We start from the raw sequence: 25,360 nt of genomic DNA, 5'->3' as shown, positions 1-25,360 counted from the left end.
TAAGTCTATATTCACACAAAAAACGAAAAGCAGACAGTCCAAACTCAAGTTTTTATGAGTTCACAAATTGTGTCTGTCTTGACTTTTCTAAAATATTGAGTTATTTTTGACATGTAAAAATTATATACATTTAAAGTGTGCCATGTGATATTTTGATATATGTATATATTATGAAAAGATTACCACAATCAGGCTGGTTTCCAGGGGTAGTGGTGAGGAGGCAGGAGGGAGAAACGAGATGTTGCTCAATGGGTTCAAAGTCTCAGTTATGCAAGATAAATGAGTTCTGGCGATCTAACATGTAACATGATGATGATAGTTAACAATACTGCCTTGGGGCGCCTGGGTGGCTCAGTCATTTCAGCGTCTGACTTCTGCTCAGGTCATGATCTCATGGTTATGATTCGTGAGTTTGAGCCCCATGTCAGGCTCTGTGCTGATGGCTCAGAGCCTGGAGCCTGCTTCAGATTCTGTCTCCCTCTCTCTCTGCCCCTCCCCCACTCACACTCCGTCTCCCAAAAATAAATAAACGTTAAAAAAAAAATCCAAAAAACAAAAAAACAATACCTCCTTAACTTTTAAGAATTTGGTCATTTCAGACTTTTTTTTTTTTTAAATAGGCTGAAAGCTACATAATCATCCAAGCTGACCTAGAGAAAGTTGGGTAGATATGAACTGCTTTTCTTAAAAATGAGTTTCTTATTTCGAAGGTGAAGATGAAAGCACAATTGGCAATGAACTTCATACCTTTCTTGCCATTGACCTGCTCAGTTCCTAAAATAATCATAGTTGTTTTCGAGTATGTCCTGGCCACTAACTAGTTAACTAGGCAATAGCTCTAGGAGATAAGTAAGCATTTCTTTAGTTATTTGTTTGGGTGACTTTGGATAAACTGGGTTTTATACTGATAGGAAGAAGCCAAAGTGAGATGAAGGCCTCTGTCCTATCTCGTTCTCTGAATTTCCTTACCAGTGAAGATCACTTATTAACACTAGCAGAGAAAATAATGGTGGGTGCTACCAATGTCCCAGGGAAGGAGGAGCCTTCCTACCACTGCCATTGAGAAGAAGGCAGAAGATAGTCATTATTACTTTGTACAGTGGATGAGACACCACAGAGTAGACACGGAGGGACCATCATAGCCTTCTAGCTCTGAGATGGAAGTTCCAAGGAAAAGCCAAGCCCAAGATGAAAAGAAAAACTGGAAAATAAAAGGCCTGTTGTATGAACTGAGTTCATGTGGAAGGAGTAGAAGCATGGGTTAGATGGAAGAATGAGATCAGAACAAAGACTAAGAAATGCCAAAATCCACGTGGGAAAGCTAGCATATACAATAACCAAAATCCAAAGAATCCATTACAAACCATGCTTATAAACATAAGCAAGGAGACATCCCTATAGAATCAGGGTGAGGAATGGATCCCGTGATTCTCATTTATGGTCAGCCTACCACTTGGAAGGTCACGACTGTGCCATACTGGTGACTTTATGAGATCAGGAACCTCTAACACTTGAATATTGTGAACTGAGGTAATTATTAAAAACAAAACAAAACAAAACAAAACTCCTGAACAAACTCCGAAAAATAGGACATTAGAAAATTTAATCTCTTGGGTATCAGAAATTTGGGTCTGGATGGCCTACCATTTATGTGAGTTATTCTTTTTTGATTACAGGGAGGTTTTTTAATGTTTTGAAGTAACTATAGTGAATGGTATCCCCAAGGGATGCACCTTCTTTTCCCTACTCTGTTCAATAACTCATTAATGGCCCAGACAAAGGAATTGGGAATTCTTTATTAGATCCACAGGTGAAACTGAAAATTGTTAGGGTCTCCAATACTTAGATAGGTGTAAAGTTCCAACTGACCTCTAAATAATGGCAAGACAAGAATACAAAATCAAAATAAAATACACTTCCTTTATAAATATATATGATGCTTAACTGTACCTGGTCTGGCAGTGGCCTCTGTTTAAAGGATCTAGGGGTGAACGAGAAAGGCAAGGCCCTAGTGTAAGTGGAACTTACATTCTAATTTGAGGACACAAACAATATTCAGACAAATGGATTAAAAATATGAGTTATAAAAAATATGAGTTACAAATAGGTGTCATGAAGACAATTAAAACAAAGTGATGTGGTAGAGAGTGACCACAACAGCTACTTTGTATTGAAAGTTTAAGAAAGTCCTCTTTGAAGAGGTTGTATTTCAACTGAGGTCTGAATGATAATAAGGAAGAAGCTGATTAGACCCTGGTAAGAGCCATTCCAGAGGTAAGACCTAGTGTGAAAGGAAGTTGCTTTCACAAGGGAGAACAGAAAGATTGCCAATGGCTGTAGATCAGTGGGAAAGTAGATTATAGAAGGAAAACGGAGTCAGAAAACAAGACCAGACAGACCATGAAGGACCTTGTTTCCATCTGCAAGGAGAGAGATATAATTTGCTTTAAATTTAAAACATAATTTTCATTTCTTTATAGTGAATGGATTGTCAGGACTCAAAGTGGATGCAAGGAGATGAGCTGAGGGAAAGTGTAACAATTGTAAGATACCAAGTAAGAACAGGGGCCAGGACAAAGGTTATAGTAGTGGAGAAAGAGATGGAAAAGATACTTTTAGAGGTGGAGGCAATATAATGTATACAGGTTGCTTCAGCAAAGGAAATAAATTATGGACAACAGATTTTTAGGGTTAAGCTGTTGAGATGGGGAAAAGGGATGAAAAGGAGACGCAAAGCTTTTTTTGTTTGTTTTTATTTGGTCCGCATCAAGGTTTAGGTGCTTTTTGAACTTCCAGGTTGAGACATTGTCAAGGAGACTTTTGGATGGATGGATCTAAACTTCTGGGGAAGTTAATCAATGTTGGGAATGTAGATTTAGAAGTCACTTATAAGGTAGGACCAACTTAAAACAGAATGATTAGAAAAAAAAAAAAAAAGCTCCACAATCAGAGAAAGAAAAAGAAGAACTAATGGTAAGCTCAAGCTGAAAACAACTGGGGTCATTGTCAATCATACTTTCTAGAAATGATGCTATTATAAGAGGTAATCAAGCCACGGTGAGTCTATGTGAGTCTACTATGTGTTCACAGATAGCTAACATGCATAATAGAAAAAACTATCCTTCTATTAAATCCTAAATACTCTGTTTAGTTACAATCATTGTAGAGAAACTGACATTCAATGTGATTAAAGGTAAAAAAAAACCAGGTTGTTCTGAAAACAGTTTATATGAATTGAAGATAGCTTAGGGTAAAGAAGAATAGAGCTGAATTAATTATCATGTCTTTTACTTTTTTTTTTTTTAGTAAGAAAGCTTTAGTTAAACAAAACGCTATTTGTTGACTACTGAAAAGGGGCAATGTCTGTGAAAGAAATAAGTAGTTGGATGCATAAAAATATCAATTAAAAATACAGATAAAAGAGAAAATATTTCCATTCTCATAATGGTTTTAAAGAGAATAGTCAAATATTTTTGCACAATAGCTTAAGCTCCCAAGTATTTGTCTTGTTCATTTTTATAGCGCAGCCCTTAAACTAAAGCTGGATAGATAGTATATGCTCAATGAATGCAAAGTGCATAAATGCATAAAATCAGTCTTGAGATGCATATCTGATCATTTTCTAGAGCCGAGGAAGGTTAGACAAAGAGACCTCTTGAGGTCCTTTCCAGCTATATAATTCTTTAATTATGTGCAATTCTGGATCCCACTTATTCAGTATAGCTCTGGGCAGCAGAACAGGTAATGGTGGACATTAATTATAGTAGGTTCACTGCTGCTCAACCTAAAAACAATCTTTTAACAGCTAAAGACATTATACAAGATGGGGAAATCTCTGTCTTGGGTATATGTGAGTTGCTTAGCACTGTGGTATTGTGGTGAAGTAGGGTGATCCTCTGGGGTGTCCAAGAGGTGGCTACTACACTAGGTGTGAAACCAGACTACACATTCTCTAAGACCCTTCCTTATTCCAGCATCTATGACTTTATAATACTGAGATGAGAGCCACTAAAAGGAAGATATCTTCCAAGGACAACGAAGTCCTCCCCAGAGAATCAGTGTCCTCCCTTTGGTGAGGTACATTGTTCCATCTTATTTTGTCACAAACACATGAGGTGGTAACATTTTAGCCACCTGGAAGTTCTTCACAATAGCACACGTACTTTCCCTTTTCAGAGGCATGTATGGTTGGAACTGTTGTTTTCATGTGAATGTTTTTCTGAACAAAATACTAACACTCACAGCCATTTATAGAAAAACAAAGGAACAAAAAAGGCCAGGTGATGTTTCATTTCCTGTTTCCAAGAACATCCTATTGAAAGGAGACACTGACAGCTTGTCAGGGCAAGCAAACAGTAGGACCCCAATCTACCTGCAGATTAGTAGCTCTGACTATTTTGAGTTTTCATTAGAGCACTGCATTCCATAGGGCTCCATTATTCACTTTACCCTAATGCATCTATGGTATAAAGATAATGCTGGATGCAGGGCTTACCTGAAATAGCACTTAGGTTCTAATCTCTATGCATCCAAGAGTACACGGTCACAAATAGATGGGTTCATTTGTATGCTGTTTTGTCTTCATGCATATCTAGCTACCTATCATTTCAATTTATGGGAAACAGCATGCCTTATTAGCCTAGCTAAAGTTTCCTCAGCTTTTCAATTATGACTCCTATTTTCTCTGAAAGGCAATGTAGCTATTATTTAAATTTGAGAACCACTATACCCTTGTGTGAGAGTGTGTAGGCTGGTGTTGTTTTTTTCTATGTGAATATATATACATCTATGTACAAAATAATGTCAGTTTGAGGTCTACACAGAAAATGACAATGAACTGATTAGTTAACTTTTCTTCCACTTAAAATGAGCTACTTGTTTACCTTGAAAGCTGTGACTTAATTAGAAGCTACTGGTGATGAAGAAACTGCTTGTGTTTCATAAGCTTGCAGTTCATAAGCAGGAGACAAATATCAGTCAAGAATTTCATAAGGGAACACTGATGATAATGACATGGTCAAGTCCTTACAAAATACTCACTTAGCCTTTGAAAGAGAAGTGCAAAGGAGAATTCTTGAATAAGGTATTTCTTATTGTGTTCTAACACATGACCCCAATAGCTGGTATTTAACCATTGCAGAGATGATTTCAGAGACTGGCATTCATAGGTAGGCAAGCAAGTAGAAATCATGGGTGGCATCCAAGTTCAGGGAAATATTTGTAGCATTTATGACAAACAGCAGTGTCAACATCCTTTAAATGGAGAAAATGCTATCTCAAAAGTTTCATTTGAAAAATACTTTGTAACTTGGAGTAGGCAAGCAAATGGAAGGTAGTATTACCACTGTTACTGTAAGAGGAAGTTCAACGCGAATGCAACTATTTTCTCCTGAGCTTTGAAAACATTTTCTAACAAAAAAACATATTTCATGGAACAAGGGAAAACTCAAACTTTGTATTGAGGATTTTGAGAGACATGATTTTGTCCTACTTACGTATCCCTGAAATAATATTAAGAAGTTTTCCCAGCATGCATGGTTTCCCTCCAAAAATTCCCAGATAAATGCTCCTTTGGGAAGTGATCAGGTCTTGGGTGGGAAAGAACTGCAGAACAGACTGAACAGTCAGACGTAAGGATGGTAAGATGAACCAAAACCAAAACTCTCTAGTTCATGCCAAATACCCTCTCCTTTTCTGTACCCCAAAGGAAACAACACCACCAAATTCCTCTTTTCCTTAGAATAAGGAAACTGTTGTGCAAAAGGGTCTAGAAATCAACCACTAAGTAAGTACTAGGTTCCTATTATAATGGAGAAAGAGCAGGAGGGTGATGGTCAAGTGTGAGATGGGGCTATTGCCCCCCTTCTCTCAAGACTTAAGTGGAGGAAATCTGCTCAGCTATATCTGTCTGCAGGGCATTTATCAATTCTCTTATTGAGACATAAATGCAATTTTTTGATAGGGGCTAAAGATGTTGCCTTTCTTGGTGAAAAAAACAAATAAACAAATGAATGCGTTTTAAGAGTCAAGTAATCCTTTCTGAGAGTGCAAGTCCTACTTTATCCTCAGTGGAGAAACTCTTCCCTCCACAAAGAGGCAGGTCTTTGCAATAAAAGAGATTACTTACAGGTTCAACCTGGGATTTAAGCTCCAATGAGTCCTACCCACCCTAACTTACTCACATTCTTGATTCCAATCAGATATATTTTCTTAACACTCCCCAATTTTCCTGAATCCCAGGTTTTGGTAGGGGTTTCCCTTCCCTTGACTGCTTTCATCAGTCCTCTGACTCCTGGCATCTTTTTCTCAAAAATCAACTCTCCTGTCACCATCTGCATGAAGATCCCTTACACACTGGGCAGGACTCCATCCGGCACTAAGATCCCAACAACGCACCGGGCCAGCATGCTTTAGCAGGCATTGCTTGGATTTCTGGTGACATATAGACTGTCTAAGCTCCTTATCTTGACTATGATCTTCTAGAGGGCTAGGACCATGTGATAAGCCTCTGTACACTCAGTAAAGATCTGGAAAATTCAGTTAAAACAGAAGAGCATCCATAGCAGAGACCCAACCTAGTGCTGCCAGGTACTAGCTGTGTAGCCTTGAGCAAAGTATTTATTATGTCTGCATTTCAATGCTATTATAATTATGTGATAAAAAGAGTACCCACATACCTAGCGTTGTGTCAAGAACTAACTTAGTTAACTTACTAAAGGGTTTAGAATGCTGTCTGGAATGTAAGAATTCCTCAAAAAATTCTGTCATTAGTATAAGTAATTTCGGTCTTCTGATTGTACCCAAAAAGTATATAATCAGTAGTAACAGGGTGATAAACAATTACAATGGGAACCTTTACACGTTCATTCATCAGTTAGTACTTTTCCTTACAAATGGCTCCATGTATCATTTCAAAATTCAATCTCATAATCTCATAGGAAAATATAGCAGTTGGTAAAACCATTGGACTTCATGCTAACTTCAGCTCTAAGAAACTGACCATATTTGACTATTTTCACCCCCCAAAAATGGCAAGTTCATATGGTTTAACCCAATAAAAGGACAAACTGAGAGAAAACTTTTTAAGTCCTTCCAAGGTGGCTGAAGCCTAAATTTGGCACCTGGGAATCCTATGCCTCTTCCTGATTACAGTCTGATACTTCCCAGTAAAACTCTTACTTTAAAAGGGATAGTCTCCCAAAATCAAGGGTCTGGGAGTTAAGCCAGAGTCCATCCTCCAACTTGTGGTTCACCCCAACAACTGTACTCTGGATAGTACCCTCTACTCCCAAATATTCAGTCTCAAATATTCACTTTGCTGCATGTGAAGTCCGAAATCCTTTCCCTTCAGCATTTAAATGCACATGATACTTATTTATCTCCTGCCAAAAGCAAGAACAAACAGCATCAGTCGTCATCACCATCATCATCATCATCATCATCATCATCATCATCATATATTCTCACAGATCTTTGTCCTCACTGGAGGGTCTTGCATATATACACACAACCTCATTCCATAATCTACTTTACTGAGAAGAGTTATCTCCACTGTCTCCATTTTACTCCATTGCTTATCATTCATTCATTCATCACTCATTTCATTCATAAATCTATTGCAATCTATCTTTCAACCCCACTTCTCTTTTGAATCTACTCTGACAAAGTAGAGTTTGAACTCCTCTACTACTCTACATTGATTAATCCTACATTTTTTTTATTCCATAACTAATTTGGTCCAATTATAGAATTTGGTGCTATTGATCACCCCTTTCTTCAGCATCCATGAAAACATTTCTCCTGGTTTTTTTTTTTTTTGCTTTTTTTTTTCTTTTTGGCTACTTCTTCTTTGTCTGTTCCATAATTTATTTCCCATTCTGTATGTTGATATTCAACCATGTCCATATAAATCCCTGATTTCTCCTTGTTGTACCTATCCTCCTGAGCCATTGAGCCCACTGCCATGGCTTTACCTATCATCTAATGGCTAATGACTCCAAGTCTAGAGTGTCAGCCCAGACCTCTGTCCTGACCTTCAGATGAATATATCTGACAAATAATCATAATCTCTGCCTGAATATTCACAGACATCTCAAACCCAACTTATCTAGAACTGAAATTAGTATCTGCTACACGAACCTAAGTTTCTTGCAGCAATTTCTATGTCCTGTATTTTGGATTCTTAATCTTGGCTGCTTGAACCCACAGGTCCTTCCAGCTCTTTTCTGCCTTATCTGAGCACCATTTCTACCACCCTACTCTATTTATCATACCTCCCATCTAAATTATCTGGTCTACTACTGCTACCTAAGAGTTAGATGATGGAATGTATATTAAATGGATGGATGGGTGAATAAATGGATGAGGAAATGGGTAGATGGGTACAAAGTCATGCAGAAAAACTTGTCCCAACACTTTCCACTAAAAGGAAAAAAAAAAAAGCTTATTAATAGGGTAGGGAGCTGTCCTTACCACAAATGCCTGACTGGCAGAGGTGTGTGTTTCATGGCCACGAGGGCGCCACCCCAGTCTAGGAACCAGACATTGTACTCTTCATCAAAGATCTGGAACAACAACAACAACAACAACAACAATCATAGCAATGCCTCACATTTGCACAGGGCTTGTTACAAAGTCTTTCACATACATTGTTTCCTCTAGGTTCTGAGTCTTCCAACAATCCTACCAGGGAGTTTGGCAAGTACTATCATCCTCACTCAATAGATAAGGAAATGGACTTGCAGAGAACAAATAACTCTCCCTAGTTCACTGAAACGGAATTTCCAGGGATCCTTCCACTAGTACTGTGTCCAGTGTGTAGTACAGTGTGCTACAAGAAGACGAGACAACAAGATGCATGCTCAGCTAGGTAACCCAAAGGAAAATATGACTTAAAAATGTTTACCCATCTTTGCATTTTGAGTAACTTACTACTCAGTTCTCTCCTTTCTCAACTATTCAGGTTTTTGCTAATTTATAAATGGTCTGTCCCTTACAGTGTTGTTCATAAATTATCTAGGAATGTAAAGACAATTTCTCTAGACATGATGACTGAGTTATTAGACTGAGACACTGCCTCCTAGGTTTCCGTGCAAGCTGGATGAAGGCCTAAGTTTGGCCCTTGCAGATTCTGAAGGTGTATTGGAATACAGTGCTTCCAGGGATGTAGAGTTATCCATTCTTTGATTCATCCTTTTGTCCATTACTCATTTCATGCAACCATTAATTCATTCAAGCATTCAGTGATCCATTCATCCATAGGCATTTCCTAAGCATCTACTATGATGCCAGGCTCTGAGCTATGAGAACTTCAGAGGTAATCCCACACAACTCAATGCTTCTATTATATACAACTATCATATCTCCAACCTGAAACAGGAAAAAAAAAACATTTCTCTAGCAGAGAACCAACCTCCTACCATAGATCTTCTAGAGGAAACTAGAATTGGATAATCCCTCTAGCTCTTAACCACTGGTGGTGGCTCTTACAGCCTAGAAGGAGAGGTTGGGATGCTGGGTTAAGTGAGACATAGTAGAAAAAGTGAGGAGTCTAAACATATTTAAAAGGGAGAGAATAGGAGGGATGGGGTCTGCCTTAGGGAACACCATGGAGGAAAACCTAACCTCCCAACTGGTTTCCTTTCTCACATTTGTCTTTTAAGAAAATAAGAATGTCCATACTAATGGTAGTATTAATGCAAAAAGGAACTCAGGGTGATTCATTTATATATCATATATAAACATGAACTTTGGGCTTACAATGACAGCATTTTCTTTCCCGAGCTCAAAGGTAGGCTCTGTGATAATCCACATAATGGAGATGCTGGATTTAAGTGTCAGGCTGAGGAGTACAAGAAGATTCTTGCCGTGGGAAAAAGAGAAAAGTCATTATCTACACTTTCCTCTCTATCATTTTGGCCAATGCTAACAAGTGTCCTGTACAGTAATGGAGTGGAAACTGAAATACTTAGCTATTTACAAAAAGAGAAAAGAAAACCAAAGTAGTGACAACACAAGGAAGGGATGTTGCGGTGGTCACCTGGCCAGGTGAGCTATTTCTTGAGTTGGAGGGACAATGGTTTGTTTTTGGGAGTTTATATACCAGAAGAGTTGATGTTCCAGTTTCCATCCAAATTTGACACTTAAAAGAGTTTATCTTGGGGCTCCTGGGTGGTTCCGTCAGTTAAGTGTCCAACTCTTGATTTTGATTCAGGTCATGACCTCATGGTTCATGGGATCAAGCCCCATGTCAGGTCCACACTTACAGCATGGAGCCTGCGTGGGATTCTCTCTCTCTCCTTCTCTCTCTCTCTGCCCCTCACCTGCTCACACTTTCTCTAAAAATAAATTCAAAAAATTATAAAAAGTGATTATCTTATATTCTGAAGGTATGTTCTTAATTATGTGTCCTCTCCTCATCTGCCTGATTCTGGCCTTGTGGGTAGGAACCTTAACTTATTCTTTGTCGTATGCCTTATAATACTTAAAATAGCTGGTTATAAGTATTAGTCCTAGGTAAATTTTTCTCTTGATAGTGATAGTGGTGACAGCGGTGGCAATGGGGGTGGTGATGATGATGCTGGTGATGGTGATGACATTTCACTAAGGGATCCAAACAGGAACTTGTCCACCTAGACTGCAGATGATGGCTTCCCCTTCTCCAAGACCTTCAGTGCTCTTCCTTTGTCTTCCTCAGGTAAAAACCTTCTCATCTTTAAGACTTACTAAAATGTCAACTCTTCTTGTTAAGTCTTTCCCAGTTTCCTCAAGTAGAATCAATTCTTCCCTTTACTCTGCAGGCTAAAAATGCCACGAAAATAATTCAATCACTCTGAACTACAGTTAGTTATTTATGAAGCTGTTTTACCTACTTAATTTTGAACTCTTTGAGGAAAGGGACCCCAAAATATTCAACTGCCTCCTCAGGTTTGTACTTGACACCTAGCTGACATTGTATCAATCTGTGTTGTTCAATACAGTAGCCAGATGAGACGATTTAAATTTAAATTGATTAAAATAAATAAAATAAAAAAAATTCAGTTCTTCTGTCACACTAGCCACATCTCAAGTGTTCAGTAGCCACTTGGGATGTCACAGACACAGAACATTTACATCACTGCTGAAAGTTCTATTGGACAGTGTCCTACAAATGTGTATACAATTGAGTTAATTTTTCATGTAGTCATGTATCTATTAAGCTGCTTCATACTTACTTAAGGCTGGGCCTACATATTATTTAAATCACCAGAGATTTCAACAGCCTTGGGTTTTTATTATCCTAACCTATTCATCTTGTAGATAAAGAAACAGACCCAGAAAGGTAAAGGGACCTATCTGGGCAGATAGGTCCCATGGCACATTAACGATAGAAACTATTTCACCGGTTGTATCCCCAGAAACTAGCACAGTACTTAGCATCTGGTGGCTGTTCCATACTTATCACTGAATGAAAGAATGGAAAAAAATGGGAAAATTCCAGTTCTTCATATTCCTTACCCAATACTTCCATTTTACCCCCTTGTCCATCTGTCAGGAAAATGGACCAAACTGAACAGGTACTTCAATATTTTTTGCAACCACAAAGTCATAATGAGCCCGAGAATATATAGGAAAAAGAGATGTTGACAGAACTTGCCCTAAATGCCTCTTCCCTGTTCCCAATTCTCCCAGTTACCTGTCGCCATGTGTTGCCCCCATCAGAAGAGATGAACACACCAATATCAGTATATGAGAGCTCCGGGCCAATGTTGCCTGAAACATAAGCACATCATTTGTAATTACTTGCAGATTTGGGACTGAGGGTAAGGGTCGCAGAGGATAACAATTTTCTAAGTGTGTTTAGAGTTGATTTGTGCAGTGTCTTTATTGGTGTCATATCAAAAACACAGCAAGAAGAAAAAATGTAATATGGGAACACAAGTAAATAATATTACAGGAATTCATCTTTAAATGGTAAGACTCAAAGACGCAGTATTAATGAGCTTGGATCTCTTGAACTATTCATGCTTTTACCAATAGTCTCTTAAAATTTATTTTTATAGGCATTTTCTGAAGGTGGCAAAGAGTGGAACAATAGATATGCATGGAGAAGTTGGGCCTAAGGATACCTTCCTCCTCATGGATAATTTTAGCCTAAGGAAAACTGGTGTGTTTGTGTGTGTGTGTGTGTGTGTGTTTACATGTGAGTGTATATCCAACTCAAACATGTCCACCTGTCTCTTGGGTGCCACACAGATGAATGACCCCATATTATCGACCACGTAACGAAATTTATAGGGTGGCCAGAATAAAATGACTATCCTCAGCAGATCATGGCTATCGAGCACTGCAGGAGAAATCATCTGGTTTGTGCCACACTTACTGCCTCCTCCATCACTTCACAACTTCATGCTGTCTCTCCTTCTTTTCCTTCCCTTGAGCATCATCACCCAGTGGTTATACTTATTAAAAGAGGAAATGATCAAGATTTTCTGGTCTACCTATGTTGCCCAAGGTTCCCCAATGGGCATCCCCCACCTCAGAGCCCAGAATAGTGCCCCAAATGCAGTAGTTAACCGCTCAATAAATAATTGTGGAATGGATGAATGAGTCAACAAATGATTAAATCACGTTCTGATATTGATGTGTATTTGGGGACATATCAAGCACCAGGAGAGTACCCTAAAGATGTAAGAATTTATCATTTTGGCTGATATTTTTTTCTTTAAAAATAGCAGGAAAGGAATGTTAGCTCCCACACATCTGTAGCCTAAATAAGAGCACAATAAAAATGCAATAATGAAAATGTTAATTGAGCTCCTGACATTTAATACTTCAAAATGAGAAATTAAAGCCAGGCTACAGCTTGTCAAGCTCCCATCAGCACCAGGGAGCACACAGCTAGCCAACTTGTTTTGACACTCTGGCTTCCAAAAATAACCCCAGGGCTCAGGGCTCAGGCAGTAGGTGTGAGTGGAGCGAAGAGAGGCACCATGAGCAGCTCTGTGGAGATCTGTCTGGAATCTGGAATTCAACTCTCTAGATACAGGTTTTGGAAGAAAGAAAGGAGAGATGGGGCAGACAATATCAACTCGTGTCGTTTGGGGATGGCTGCCTGGAGCATTGTGACAAGAAGGATTCTGAAGTCATATTTAGTCTCAAGAGAACAGAGTATAGGGATCAATCAGGAATGTCTACCAAGGTGGCAAAGAGCTAGAGACAGGCACAGGAGCACAGTCACCCTTGAGCTGGAATCTGCTATTCCTGTAATGGCTTCTTAGGGTCTGTCTCATCACCTCGTACTCTCTGTAGGAGCTGGTTCTGTCATCTTCCTAAGCCCCTCTCTTTCAAAGCTCCACCAGACTGACTTTGGAGGTTCTGTGATGATGAGAATCCAAGGCTCACAGCAATGTCTTTTTCTGGAAACATCTTCCACCAACTGAAAGGAGCCCTTAAAAAATTGGTACTGAGCACAAGAACCAAAAAAGTTGGTTCCCAGATGAAGGGGCAGAAAAGATGTCTCCAAGACAACTGGATCTCAGAACACAGGCAGTCCCTAAGTGGCCCTATGGGGAATCCCTGACAGGAAGAATCTGGGTTATGGCGTCAGATAAAGAAGATTTGAATAAGGCGCCTTACTGGCTGACGTGGGACTGCGAAGCTCACCAAAGTGACCTCTGATCTGATTAGAAGAGGATGTAGCTGTTCCTCACTTAAGAGATGTGATGGGAAAGGGGAAGGGGAGAGACACAGAGAAGAACACGAAGCTTCTCTCACCAATGGCTTAGCTGGTCAGTCCTGGAGGCTCTACTGCCCTTTTGGCAGCTTTAAACAACTTGTAAAAATTCCCATTTCCTCTCAAAGCTACCTTTCTCTGCTCCTTAAACACCTGTGCTAAGAAACAAAAAAGGAAGAAAGAAAGAAAGAGAGAGAGAGAGAGAGAAAGAAAGAAAGAAAGAAAGAAAGAGAAAGAAAGAAAAGAAAGGAAGGAAGGAAGGAAGGAAGGAAGGAAGGAAGGAAGGAAGGAAGGAGGGAGGGAGGGAGGGAGGGAGGGAGGGAGGGAGGGAGGGAAGGAAGGAAGGAAGGAAGGAAGGAAGAAGATAATTTTGGGGTCTCGCTAGCACAGATACCCATTCAGGGAGCTAAGGGCTCAGTGAAAAGATGGAAAAGGAAGCAGACGGGGCACAACCCACTGCAGGGAGGAGAGCGCCCCCATGGAGCTTCAGTTCACAGGAAGCTTGGTAGGGAGCCCAGGGTATCTTGCAACTGGCAGGTGAAGGGGCTCAGGACTAGACTTGGAACCAGACAGAGTGTTGGTGTGGGCACAATACCTCTTCCTCTTCCTCCTCCATCTCCTCATCTGTAAATGGAGGAGAGTCATCACCTCTTTCACATCCTAGCACTGTTGTGCAATGGAGGCACGGAGAGCGCTTTGCACACTGCAAGGCACTGTGAAGATTTAGGGTCTTGACACCTTGCTTGAAAACACAGTGGTAAGAATATTTAGAGCCCTAGTGTCCCCGCTCTGCTAAAAGCAACTGTCAAACTCTCCAGACTGGCATTCTATCTGCCCTCTGAGATGGACTCAACAGGAGTTGGAGACAAATCCTTTCCTCCATGCAGCTCCCCCAAGAATACACCTCAGGGCAAAGAGGAAGAGGCAGTGAGCACCAGGGGTGGAGGGAAGGGGGCCCAGGGTCACAGGCACCTGGAGGCAGGTGAAATGCCTGGACATGGGAAAGGGCCCTAGAGACAGGCTCCATGCAGGCCACTGAGGGCACCCGTGGCTGACTTCATAATTGTTTTCCTGATAACAAACAACCTCCCAGGGAGAGCTGGCAAGCAGGCTAAGCAGAAGCTGGGAACATGAAGGCATGTGCTAGACATCTAGCTCTGGCTTTTCATCAGACTCTCCTCGGCTGTGTTATAGCCTTCCCAAAGTCCCAGGGACATTTGTATGGCAAAGAGCCATACAAAGTTATGAGAGTTACAAAGGGGAGAAAAAAAGGCATTAGTAAATTCTGGTACACAGTTGACCCTTGAATAACATGAATTTGAACTGCGCAGGTCCACTTATGTGTGATTTTTTTTTCCAGTAATACAGTACAGTGCTATAAATGCATTTTCTCTTTCTCATGATTTTATTTTTTTTAATGTGAAATTTATTGTCAAATTGGTTTCCATACAACACCCAGTGCTCATTCCAACAGGTGACCTCCTCAATACCCATCACCCACCCTCCCATCCCTCCCACCCCCAATCAACCCTCAGTTTATTCTTTTCTTAATAACATTTTCTTTTCTCTAGCCTACTTTATTATAAGAATACAGTATGTAATACGTATGACATGCAAAATACATGCTAATCAACTGTTTGTTATTGGTAAGGCTTCTGGTCAACACTAGGTTATTAGTAGTTAAGTTTCAGGGACTCAAATGTTATATGTGGATTTTTGATGATGCAGGGATTGGCGCCCCCAACTCCCCCTGTTGTTCAAGGGTCAAGTGTCTACAAATAAAAACTTTCCAAAACAAATCTATAATGTCTCCATGTGTGTCAATTTATAAAGACTTAACATTTGACTAATTTAGAAACACATAATGGTCACAGGTAATAACTAAACTAATCCTACCTCACTGTATTCGGAGTACTCTGCTGGGGGTCTTGTGGACACTCTCTTCTAATTCTTACGAACCCCCCACAAGGTAGGGGGAAAAAGTCTGTTTTATAAATAGGAAAACGAAGCCCAGTGGTTGAAGAACTAAGCCAAATTCATAAGGCTAGTGAGTGTCAGAGCTCATCTCGGAAAGCAGGACAACAAGGAGTGTATTCATTCATTCGGCGCATGCATAGTGTATGCATATGATTTATGGATTCTGTTGAAGGAGATGCCCAAATCATACATAGTCTTCTGATTCAAGATGAACAGGGCTAACTGTAATATTACTGATGATAACAGGTAACGTGTATTGAGTACTAGCTATGTCCTAGGCACTGTTCGAGTGCCTTAAATCCAGTTCTTCATTGAATCCTTCAATTCTGTTATGTCAATACTGTTAATCCCACTTCACCAAGGAAAACACTGAAGTTCAGAGTGGTTAAGTCACATAGGACAATGCCTGGCTACATAGTTGACATGCTAAATAATATTACTTTGATTATTGATTACTGTTTTCCATGTTCCTCCTACTCCACCCCAGGATGTCCTGTAGGCCTTAAGGAAAAGTAGAGAGTATTGCAGTCCCTGAGTTGAGAGGTTCAGCCCCCAAGGATTGGGGGTTTGGGGATCGCTCCCCAAGCCAGAACGGTAACAGAGCCTGCCGTCATCACTCACTATCTTGGGCGGAAGCCAGTCTTGAAGCCAATGGTGTTAAATATGGGGATCCAATCCCTACGGGGTTGAGAGAAATGGACTGGAATGCTAGAGGGCTACACTTGCTGCAAATCTGATCAGTGTGGTCAGTCATGGATGGTATTTAGAAGTTCATGCAGCTGGAGCCAAGGAGAAGCAAGTCCTGTCTAGGAGGGCAGGAACTCCAGGAGCCAGAGCTTTGAGCTGATAAGACAGGACAGAATATACCATCTCAGGAAGTCACTGTGAATTTATCTTCTCTCATTAGAAAAGAGCCTAACACCAGAGCTCTAACTTCTGAGATTAGAAGCCTGCCTTGCTTTATGCCATCAATGTATTCCTGAAAAGGTACATGTAAATCAAATGCATGCTAATCAGAACACATTCCCCAGAGACTTTCATTTTTCATTTCAGAGTTGCTTTATCTTCATTTCTGATTGATGTTCAGTGGACAGTGGTTCCAACAATGCAACCTTAGGTTTTTCTGCCCTTTTCCCCAGGCTCTTAGCCAGGTGGTTAATCATGTGTAAACAAACCTTTACATGCACTAGAGACCTCCTGATTAAAAACAGCTCTGGGGTGAAACCCTTTGCAAAGAATCCTCTGTGTAAAGAGAAAATGACCTCAACTTATATTTGGTGAGCTGGAAAGTTCATATATCACGATGTCTTAAAGTGAGAATTCCCTATTACAAACAAGCCTTCTGATCAGTCAGTTTACTTTGAGAGGAACTCTGGTCTCTTGCTAAGCACAGGGGACTGCTCTGTGACTGTGTGGGATGCTCATTAACCTAGAAGTGTCAAGTGTCTGGAGTTCTTTTCCTGGGTCATTAGACTGGCCCTGGGGTTCCGTAACCCTGCCTATTTTCTGGGGAGAGCACCCATTGCTTTCCCCCAACGCTCAAATGATTCCAAAGAGGTGATAAACATATTCCAGCAGCCCTCAGAGAGGAAGAAGCCCCAGGAGTGTCTTCCTTACCTGTAGCCACCACAAGCCCCGGGGCTGTCTCCTTACTGGAGATTCTTCCTGAGGAATACGGATTTTCAGAGATCTCCAAGTGCAGGTGTAAGGAGCAGAAGGGCTACAACGGAGAAGAAGAAAACAGCTTCATTCCAGCAAACTTCTGACACACACCCTGCCCCACCAGAGACGAGCCTTCCAGATGCTCAGCTTCCAGAAACAGCCACATATTCAGATTTGGGCAAGGAGACATTTCCCCCTGAGACAGCAGGTATGCTCACATCTGCAGCTGCCCCCCCCCCCCGCCATCACAACTGTAGCCCCCGCCCCTCTTCCTCATCACCCCTGCCCCATCCATCAAGGTCCAGTTCACAGTCAGCATTAGGAAGCCTCCCTGACCATTACACTTCCCACAGGATGATCCCGACCTTCCTCTGTACCTGATCTTGACATTCACATCCTGCTTCTTACAGGTGTAGGTGGCCACTGGGAGGGAGGGAGAGAAGCTATGTGAAGCAGTCTCCACGCCCTCTACCCTCTTGTTCAACCAGATTGCTTCAGTTCCTCTTTTATTATGCAATTCCTGTATATGATGTTACTTGAATTTTACCTGAAATGTTTGAAGCCATTGTCTAAAACTCATATAAATGTATTTACTCATTTATTCATATTTAGGTGTTTTTAAAAAGGATTAGGCATTTATAGAGATATATCTTGTATAATAAGTAAAAACAAGAAAATGATGAAAATTGGGAAAGGAGAAAATGAGGTTAAGAAAATAAGAGAAAGCCTTGGGTAAGGCCTAGGGAAAAATAAAATTCATTCTGTGACCAGCTCCTAGAGGTGGGTGCACATTGGCCTCTGATCTTCCTGAGACCTCAAGCAGAAAACACGGGATTAGACTGTAATCCACAAAAGAGGAAAGGCCCTGTATGTCCCCACAGCCCCAGTCTTTGATATAATGTCTAGAATACAGTAAATGCCTAATCAACCTTTTTAATAAGTGGCAGAAGGCAACTTTTGGCTAAGGGGACACATAACCATTTCTGGGACCTTAGAAGAGAGCATCCTCTCTAGGAGAGCATGAAGGTTGTGAATTTCACTGTTAATGATGGGTCTTCCCTCCCCACCAAGAGTTGTCACACCTGAGGGCAGAAAAAACTTCTTATACAGCATGTCGTCCTTAGTGCCAACCTCAATATTCCATACACTTGTCACCCGGGGAATGTTACTAGATTAGCTCCTATCCCATGTGGACACACCTGACCTTTTCTGGGCTTCCAAGGCAACTTTTGCTTCCCTTGACATCTATCAAACATTTCTCAAACTTTCTCTTAAACATTTCTTTATCTTAGGAGTTGGAGCACATAGTACATTTTCAGTAAAAGCCTGTGGGTTTCAACTGAACTTTCCATCCAGGTGGTATGGCAATCTGAGTTCATAGATCATCTCCCTGGGAGTTGTGGGAAATCCCTGCTCGGTACCACCCAAGTTCCTATGAACCCCGTGCTGGAAGAAAGCCCCTGATGCAACATCCCAGGTGACCAGCTTGCCCATGGACCTCATGTGAGACTGAATGACTAACCAGCAGGCAGTGTACCGGACTTCCTCTCAGGTCCACATCTGGAGCTTGAAGTAGGCGCCAATCTCTGCCCTTGTTGTAAGTGATGTATGTCTTCACTTGCTCATCCACCTTCTTGTTTGCCAAGAATATCCCTTTGATACCTGCTACCTAGGAAAAAGGGCAAGAGATGGAGAACCATGTTGGGCCAAAGGCTGATACTCTTGGAGAAGACTAGCACTTTCCATGGGGTTTTGGGAGTACAAAAGAATAGAAGAGGAGGAACATGGTGAGAAATGCCATATGCCATGTGGTCTTTGGGAGAAGTATAAGTTAATCTCTGTACTCTCCTCACCTGACACCAACCCAGATGTCCCATTGCCCTTTTACTGATATTCTTTTTCCCACTCCACATGTGTCTACACTTTGTTTATAGGATTTTATCCTTCCTTAACTATTAACATTCCCTCTGAGGTGGCAGTGGTTGATAATACCCGAAGGAGTTAACTCTTCTAGGGAACATGCACTTTTGCTCAGGAGGAGCTTATAGGCAGATTTTGAAAGCATAAAGGTATAATCCCTAATGCTAGAAGTTTAGGCATCCTAATTAGTAGTGAGACATCTACTTGTAGGCAGATGACCCAGCTTGGTGACCTGGCATCCATCTTTGGCTGTGCCACCAGCTCTCTGTGTGACTTTGCGTAACTTCCATATCATCTTTGGGTCTCAGCCAATGGCCACTTTGAAACAGACAGAATCAGACCTGCCCTTCCTATTTTCCTCAGTTGGCTAACAATGGATACATGAGATAATGCACAGCACTCTTGCCAAAGCTCCTGATGTATTGGAATTTGCATACCCTTGATATTTAGAAGACAGAAGAGCATCACCACAAAATTAAAAAAAAAAAAAATTATGGTCCAGAAAGGTTCTGGAGTAAGGACAGATTCAACTCAAACTTCTATTCCTTCTATGTCTACATTTTGGGCAATGAACTGATACTCAGAATAACAACACTCTATGTCAAAGAAAGATTCCCTAACTTCCTGTATAATCCCAGCATGTTCCAAAGCCAAAAGGGAAGTCAAATCATTTAAATACATATAAACATGAGGTTGAATGGTAGATTTTCTGGAAATAGATACCTCAGAATTTTAAGTGTATTTATTCCCCATTCTTTTAGGATCCTGGTTAACTTGCAGAATAACAGTGGGAAAGAATTTCACAGAAGTCAGCTCTTTTATTTGTTTAATTACATAATTCAGTTGATGAAATAAGAAGTTTTGGGGTTTTTTTTTGTTTTTTCTTTTAAAGTAACCTGACTGCCCTTGAAAAAGAATGCCAACCCAAATAAAAACAAAAACAAAAAAACAAAACAAAATAATGGACAAAGAATGTCAAGCAGAGAATAGAATTTATCTGGGAAGGACACCACCAGGAGAACTTGACAAATGGCCAACAGTGGAATTGATTAGATTCCTAAGTTGAACAGAAGGTGGGTACAGACAGAAGCTGAAGTAGGGGGAGGGGCACTGGTGTCAGAATTCTGTCCTTCCCGAGACAAACCCACCCTGCCCTCACTGCTTAAACTCAGTGCCATTGCAGGAAGACTGGTGTCTTACATGCTCATCCAGGGGCTCTGAGTCTTCAGACCACCTCAGTCTTTAAAATCAACTTCAAAAGTGTTTCTCTTAAACCTGACTATCAATCATTCTTCACAGAGAGTAGACTCTGTGTTTCTTTCTTTTTCTCTCTTTTTTTAAATTTTTAAACATTTATCCATTTTTGAGAGGCAGAGAGAGCACAGGTGAGGGAGGGGCAGACAGAGAGGGAGACACAGAATCTGAAGCAAAATCTAGGCTCTGAGCTGTCAGCACAGAGCCTGACACGGGGCTCGAACCTACGAACCGTGAGATCATGACCTGAGCCGAAGTCAGATGCTCAACCGACTTAGCCACCTAGGTGTCCCGGACCCTGTGTTTCTTTAGAACCATCTGTCTGATGGAGGACTTTCGGTATTATCTTCAGCCACAGAGCTGGTACCTTTTCTGTTGGACCACCAGATAATGATCTAGAGAACTGTCTCATCTAAGCCAGCTGGCCCCTTCCAACACAACACGTACCTAGGGCCTTGCTGTCTACTTCCTGGGACAAAATATACAGGTCTGATTTAGACATCTCATGTGGGGCTCCTGTCACCCCCATCTGCTGCCTCCTAGCTGGATGCCTTACAGCATGAATTACTAGCCATTCAGCTATGTCCAGTTCTTCTGGATGAGTGTCTTTGGCAAATGGAATGGTCACTACCATAGTTTCCCAATGAGCACTCCACCATTCAGATGAGCAATTTTTGCAATCCCGACATATTAGGAGAGAAAAATTAGGAGAATGGGGTCTGAAAAGATATAGGAAGGAGAGTTTTCCAAGGAACCCATCTGCAGCTCTGAAGGTGTTTCTCCTGCAGTTACAAAGGAGCCACAAGCAATCTCCCTCCAGTCTGAAAGAACAGAACACTGTCAACTTGCATTTGGATTGTTTAAAATCCTTACATTATTACTGAGTTGCTTCTTGGCTCTGTATCGTGTATAAAGGACTGTAAGTTTGGAGGGCCCTTTGCTTTTGCATGCCCTAGACCAACAGCTTTCAACCTTTCTGACTGCGGCCCAAGAATGAAATATGTTTATGCTCCAGTCTAGTCCTCACGCCCACATATACATGCATGAGTATACATGTAGACCCATATATGTCTCTGATGCAAAAGTATCATGAAACACTACTTACCCTCACTACATACAACATAAAGGGATTAGGGAAGGAAACACACATTTTAACTCTTCCATCCAAAGAGATACTTGGCATCTGATAAACTCTAACCATGTGACCTCCCACTGTTATTTGAAATCAGAAGCATGGCCGCAGATGCTGGCCCCAGAGTTCAAAGAGAAGGGCAACAGCTTGTGATGGTGCCCACAGAAGAGGGTGGGACAAGTGCGGGCCTGCCTGGCCCACTTTCCTTCTGGGAATCAATTTGAGGTATGAAGGGAAACTGACAGCGGCCTCTTGGCAGAGTACTAAGTCCAGGTGGCATGATCATCTGTTGCTCACCTCCCTGGGCCCTTAGGACAAGGAAACCGGGGCTCTGCTGAGAAAAACAATTATCATGGTCTGCTGTGGGCTGTCCCTACAGTGGGACCTATGGTGAGGGGCGGGTCAAGGTGAGTTTGGGAGAGATGGCCCTGTGGAATCTAACAGCAGTTGATCATTTAGCCCAAGATGGGTCACTTAAAGTCATGATAAAGCAAAGGCGGGGCACAGGCACAAGGGACAGGGAAAGCAAGGAAACATCAATAAGATGGGCAAAGAAAGCAAAATACTATGGATGACTCACAGGGTCTCATTTTATCCATCCTGGGGAGGTCAACAGAGTCATTAAGAAATTCAAATTAAACACACAATAAGGTGCCATTAGGCCCCTTCACAGTAGCTACACACACACACACACACACACACACACACACACACTCACTCAACTGATAATGCCAAGTGTTGGTGGAAATGTGAAGCAACCAGAACTCTCATACATCTCTGGTGGGGATGCCACTGTAGAAACACATTCAATCCCACAATCCTACTCCTAGGTGTATAACCATGAGAAACAAACAAACAAAAAAAAACAACTTATGTTCTGGTGAATGTTTATAGAAGTTTTATTCATTAGCTCACAGAACTGGAAACAACTTAAATGTCCTTCAACTGCTGAATGAAGGGATAAACTAGGGCATATCCACAAATGGAATACTACTCAGCAATAAAAAAGGAATACCTACTGATATTCAACAACATGAATGGATCTCAAATGCATTATTATTTTTTTTATTTTTTTAAAAATGTTCTTTTTTACATTTTATTTATTTTTGATAGAGAGAGACAGAGCACAAGTGGGGGAGGGGCAGAGAGAGACGGAGACACAAAATCTGAAGCAGGCTCCAGGCTCCGAGCTGTCAGCACAGAGCCCGACGTGGGGCTCAAACTCAGGAAGGGTGAGATCATGACCTGGGCCGAAGTCGGACGCTTAACCAACTGAGCCACCCAGGTGCCCCTTAATTTTTTGAAATTTATTTATTTATTTGAGAGACAGAGAAAGAGAGAGAGAGAGAGAGAGAGAGAGAGAGAGAGAGCGTGCGCACAAGTTGGAGAGGCACAGAAAGAGAAGGAGAGACAGAATCCCAAGCAGGCTCCACAGCATCAGCACAAGGCCCAATGTGGGGCTTGAACTCACAAACCGTGTTATAATGAACTGAGCTGAGATCAAGAGCTGGATGCTTAACCAATTGAGTCACCCAGGAGCCCCTCAAATGCATTATTCTAAGTAAAAGAAGCCAAATTCAAAAGGCTATCTACTATATAATTCCAGTGACATGAAAATCTAGAAAAGGTGAATCAGGAGAGAGAAATAAATCAGTGATTTAGGGTAGGAGGATGGTTGACTACAAAAAGGAAATATTTTGGTGTGACAGAACTGTTCTCTATCTTGATAATGATGATAGTTACACAACTGTGTATCCCTGTCAAAACACATAGAACTGTATACCAAACAGGGTAAATTTTACTATACATAAATTATACTTCAATTAAAAAAAAACATAAATGTGAAAAACTGCATAGTGGAAAGAGCCTGGGCTTTTTAATCAAATAGACATGGAATGGTTTAAACACAGCTCCACCATTTTACTATCTGTATGATCTCAGCCAAGTTACTAAATTCTCTGCATCTCTGTACTCTCATAGGCACAAGGGAGAATGATACCTGCCACAAAGAGATAGGGCAATTGATAAATAAGAAAAATTATATACATTATTTAGGGTTATGCAATTCAGTACCATGGCCACTAACTACATATGATTACTGAGCACTTGAAATGTGGCCGGTGGGACTAAGGAAATGATTTTTAACTGTATTTGATTTTAAGCAATTTGAACTTCAATTTAAAAACTGACACCCAATTCTGTTATTGGCAAACTTTAAGTATGTTTGGAATAACTTGGGTATGTGAATCTTCTTTTTCTACTCTAAATTTTATGAAATGTAAATACTGATCAAGTATTTCTGATGAAAATTTAGCATAGGAATTGAGATGTGTGGGAAGTGTAAAATACACCCTGAATTTTGTAGACTCAGTATGGAAAAATATAAAATATCTCATTAGTATTTTTCAAATGGAACACATACTAAAATGATAATATTTTAGATAATTTTGTTACATAAAACATATTATTACAATTAATTCCACCTGTTTATTTTTACTTTTTAAAATGTGAGTAGTAGAAAATTTAGAACTGCATCTGTAGCCTGTATTATATATTTATTCAACAATGCCGGTCTAAGGCATTGTCTCATATGCTGTTGTTATTATTATGATGAGGTACAAGTTGGATGCTTAATATCCAGGAAAATATTGAAAAAAAAATGCATCTGACTAGCAGCTCAGAGCATGTTTCTGTAATATAATTGAGGGCGTTGGAAAGGATATTTGTTTCTTGATTTATCTGTGGAAAGCAACTAAGAAGAAATGAAGTTTAGAGTTAGTAATGTGTGATGTAAAGAAACCACAACAAAGCTCTATGTGAAACGAGTATCATAGAAGAATGGTGAACACACATAATAGATTACATTCATTGTCAACACCAGACTTGTTTTGATGGAACAGGCTCTGACACCTTATAAAACATTATTATTTGTCCTTCAAGAATTATTTTCTCACCTGATTATGTAATTACAGCCATGAAAATATTGTACTTTGAAGCAGGGATTAAAGAACGAGATGGGACTCTCTACAGTAGGAGACTGCTCCAACAGACCAGGAAACACACAATGTCTCTGCTTTACTTGGTTTTAGGACATTCAGTGGGGTGGATTCCCATTGGTTTCCAAGGTCTTTTAGAGACAAGACCTATAAGGTGAATTCTCAAGTAAGTTCTCATTTTCTTTGTCTCCTTTCCGCGGTCAAGAAGAAGCTTGAGAGGGCCACATGCAACATAGAATGATACAGTAGTAAGCAGATTTAAGTGGCTGTGCTCACTCTGAGCCACCTCACATCCATGTTACCTAAAGGCATCCCTGACATTTCAGACAAGGTTAAACAGGTATAATACCCTATCACATTATAATATAAAGTTAGACATTAATGTGGCATAGGGGACTATGTCATGCATCTAAATATCATTTTTTTAGGTACGTAGATGTAGGGGAAAAACACAGAGAAATGTTAGCCCATCAAATAAATGCGCAACTCTTCAATCCAGCTCTTTACTAGTATAGTCACAATATTTATCCCCAGTGTTTCCAAAAATCTCTCCACATTCCATGAAAATGGGCATCTACTCAACAGACTCTAGTTCTCATCTCATGCTGGGATTCCACCAGACCTGTCTTTCTCTCAAGCTCCAGTAAATTCATCCTTTAAGCCAACTCATTTAAAGGACTCCCCAAATTCCTCAAGTTAGAAGTA

The 25,360-nt window shown here is 40.6% G+C and overlaps 1 protein-coding gene across 2 annotated transcripts in view; it reads right to left on the bottom strand.

Annotated features, from left to right (window-relative positions):
* The window catches only part of SORCS3 (sortilin related VPS10 domain containing receptor 3), a 597,794-nt gene that overhangs the window by 76,907 nt on the left and 495,527 nt on the right, over positions 1–25,360 (bottom strand). For both annotated transcript variants that reach the window (XM_023240898.2, XR_006587279.1), the window contains exons 10-13: positions 18,876–19,022; positions 17,309–17,411; positions 11,675–11,751; positions 8,473–8,564 (exon numbers count right to left, since the gene is read on the bottom strand). In XM_023240898.2, the coding sequence (XP_023096666.1) occupies positions 8,473–8,564; positions 11,675–11,751; positions 17,309–17,411; positions 18,876–19,022 (419 nt within the window). The remainder of the gene's footprint in view (positions 1–8,472; positions 8,565–11,674; positions 11,752–17,308; positions 17,412–18,875; positions 19,023–25,360) is intronic.

This window comes from Felis catus, chromosome D2 (genome assembly GCF_018350175.1).
Source record: "Felis catus isolate Fca126 chromosome D2, F.catus_Fca126_mat1.0, whole genome shotgun sequence".
Lineage (NCBI taxonomy): Eukaryota > Metazoa > Chordata > Mammalia > Carnivora > Felidae > Felis > Felis catus.
Note: the sequence above shows the minus strand (reverse complement) of the source record. Positions and strands in the feature narration are given on the sequence as shown.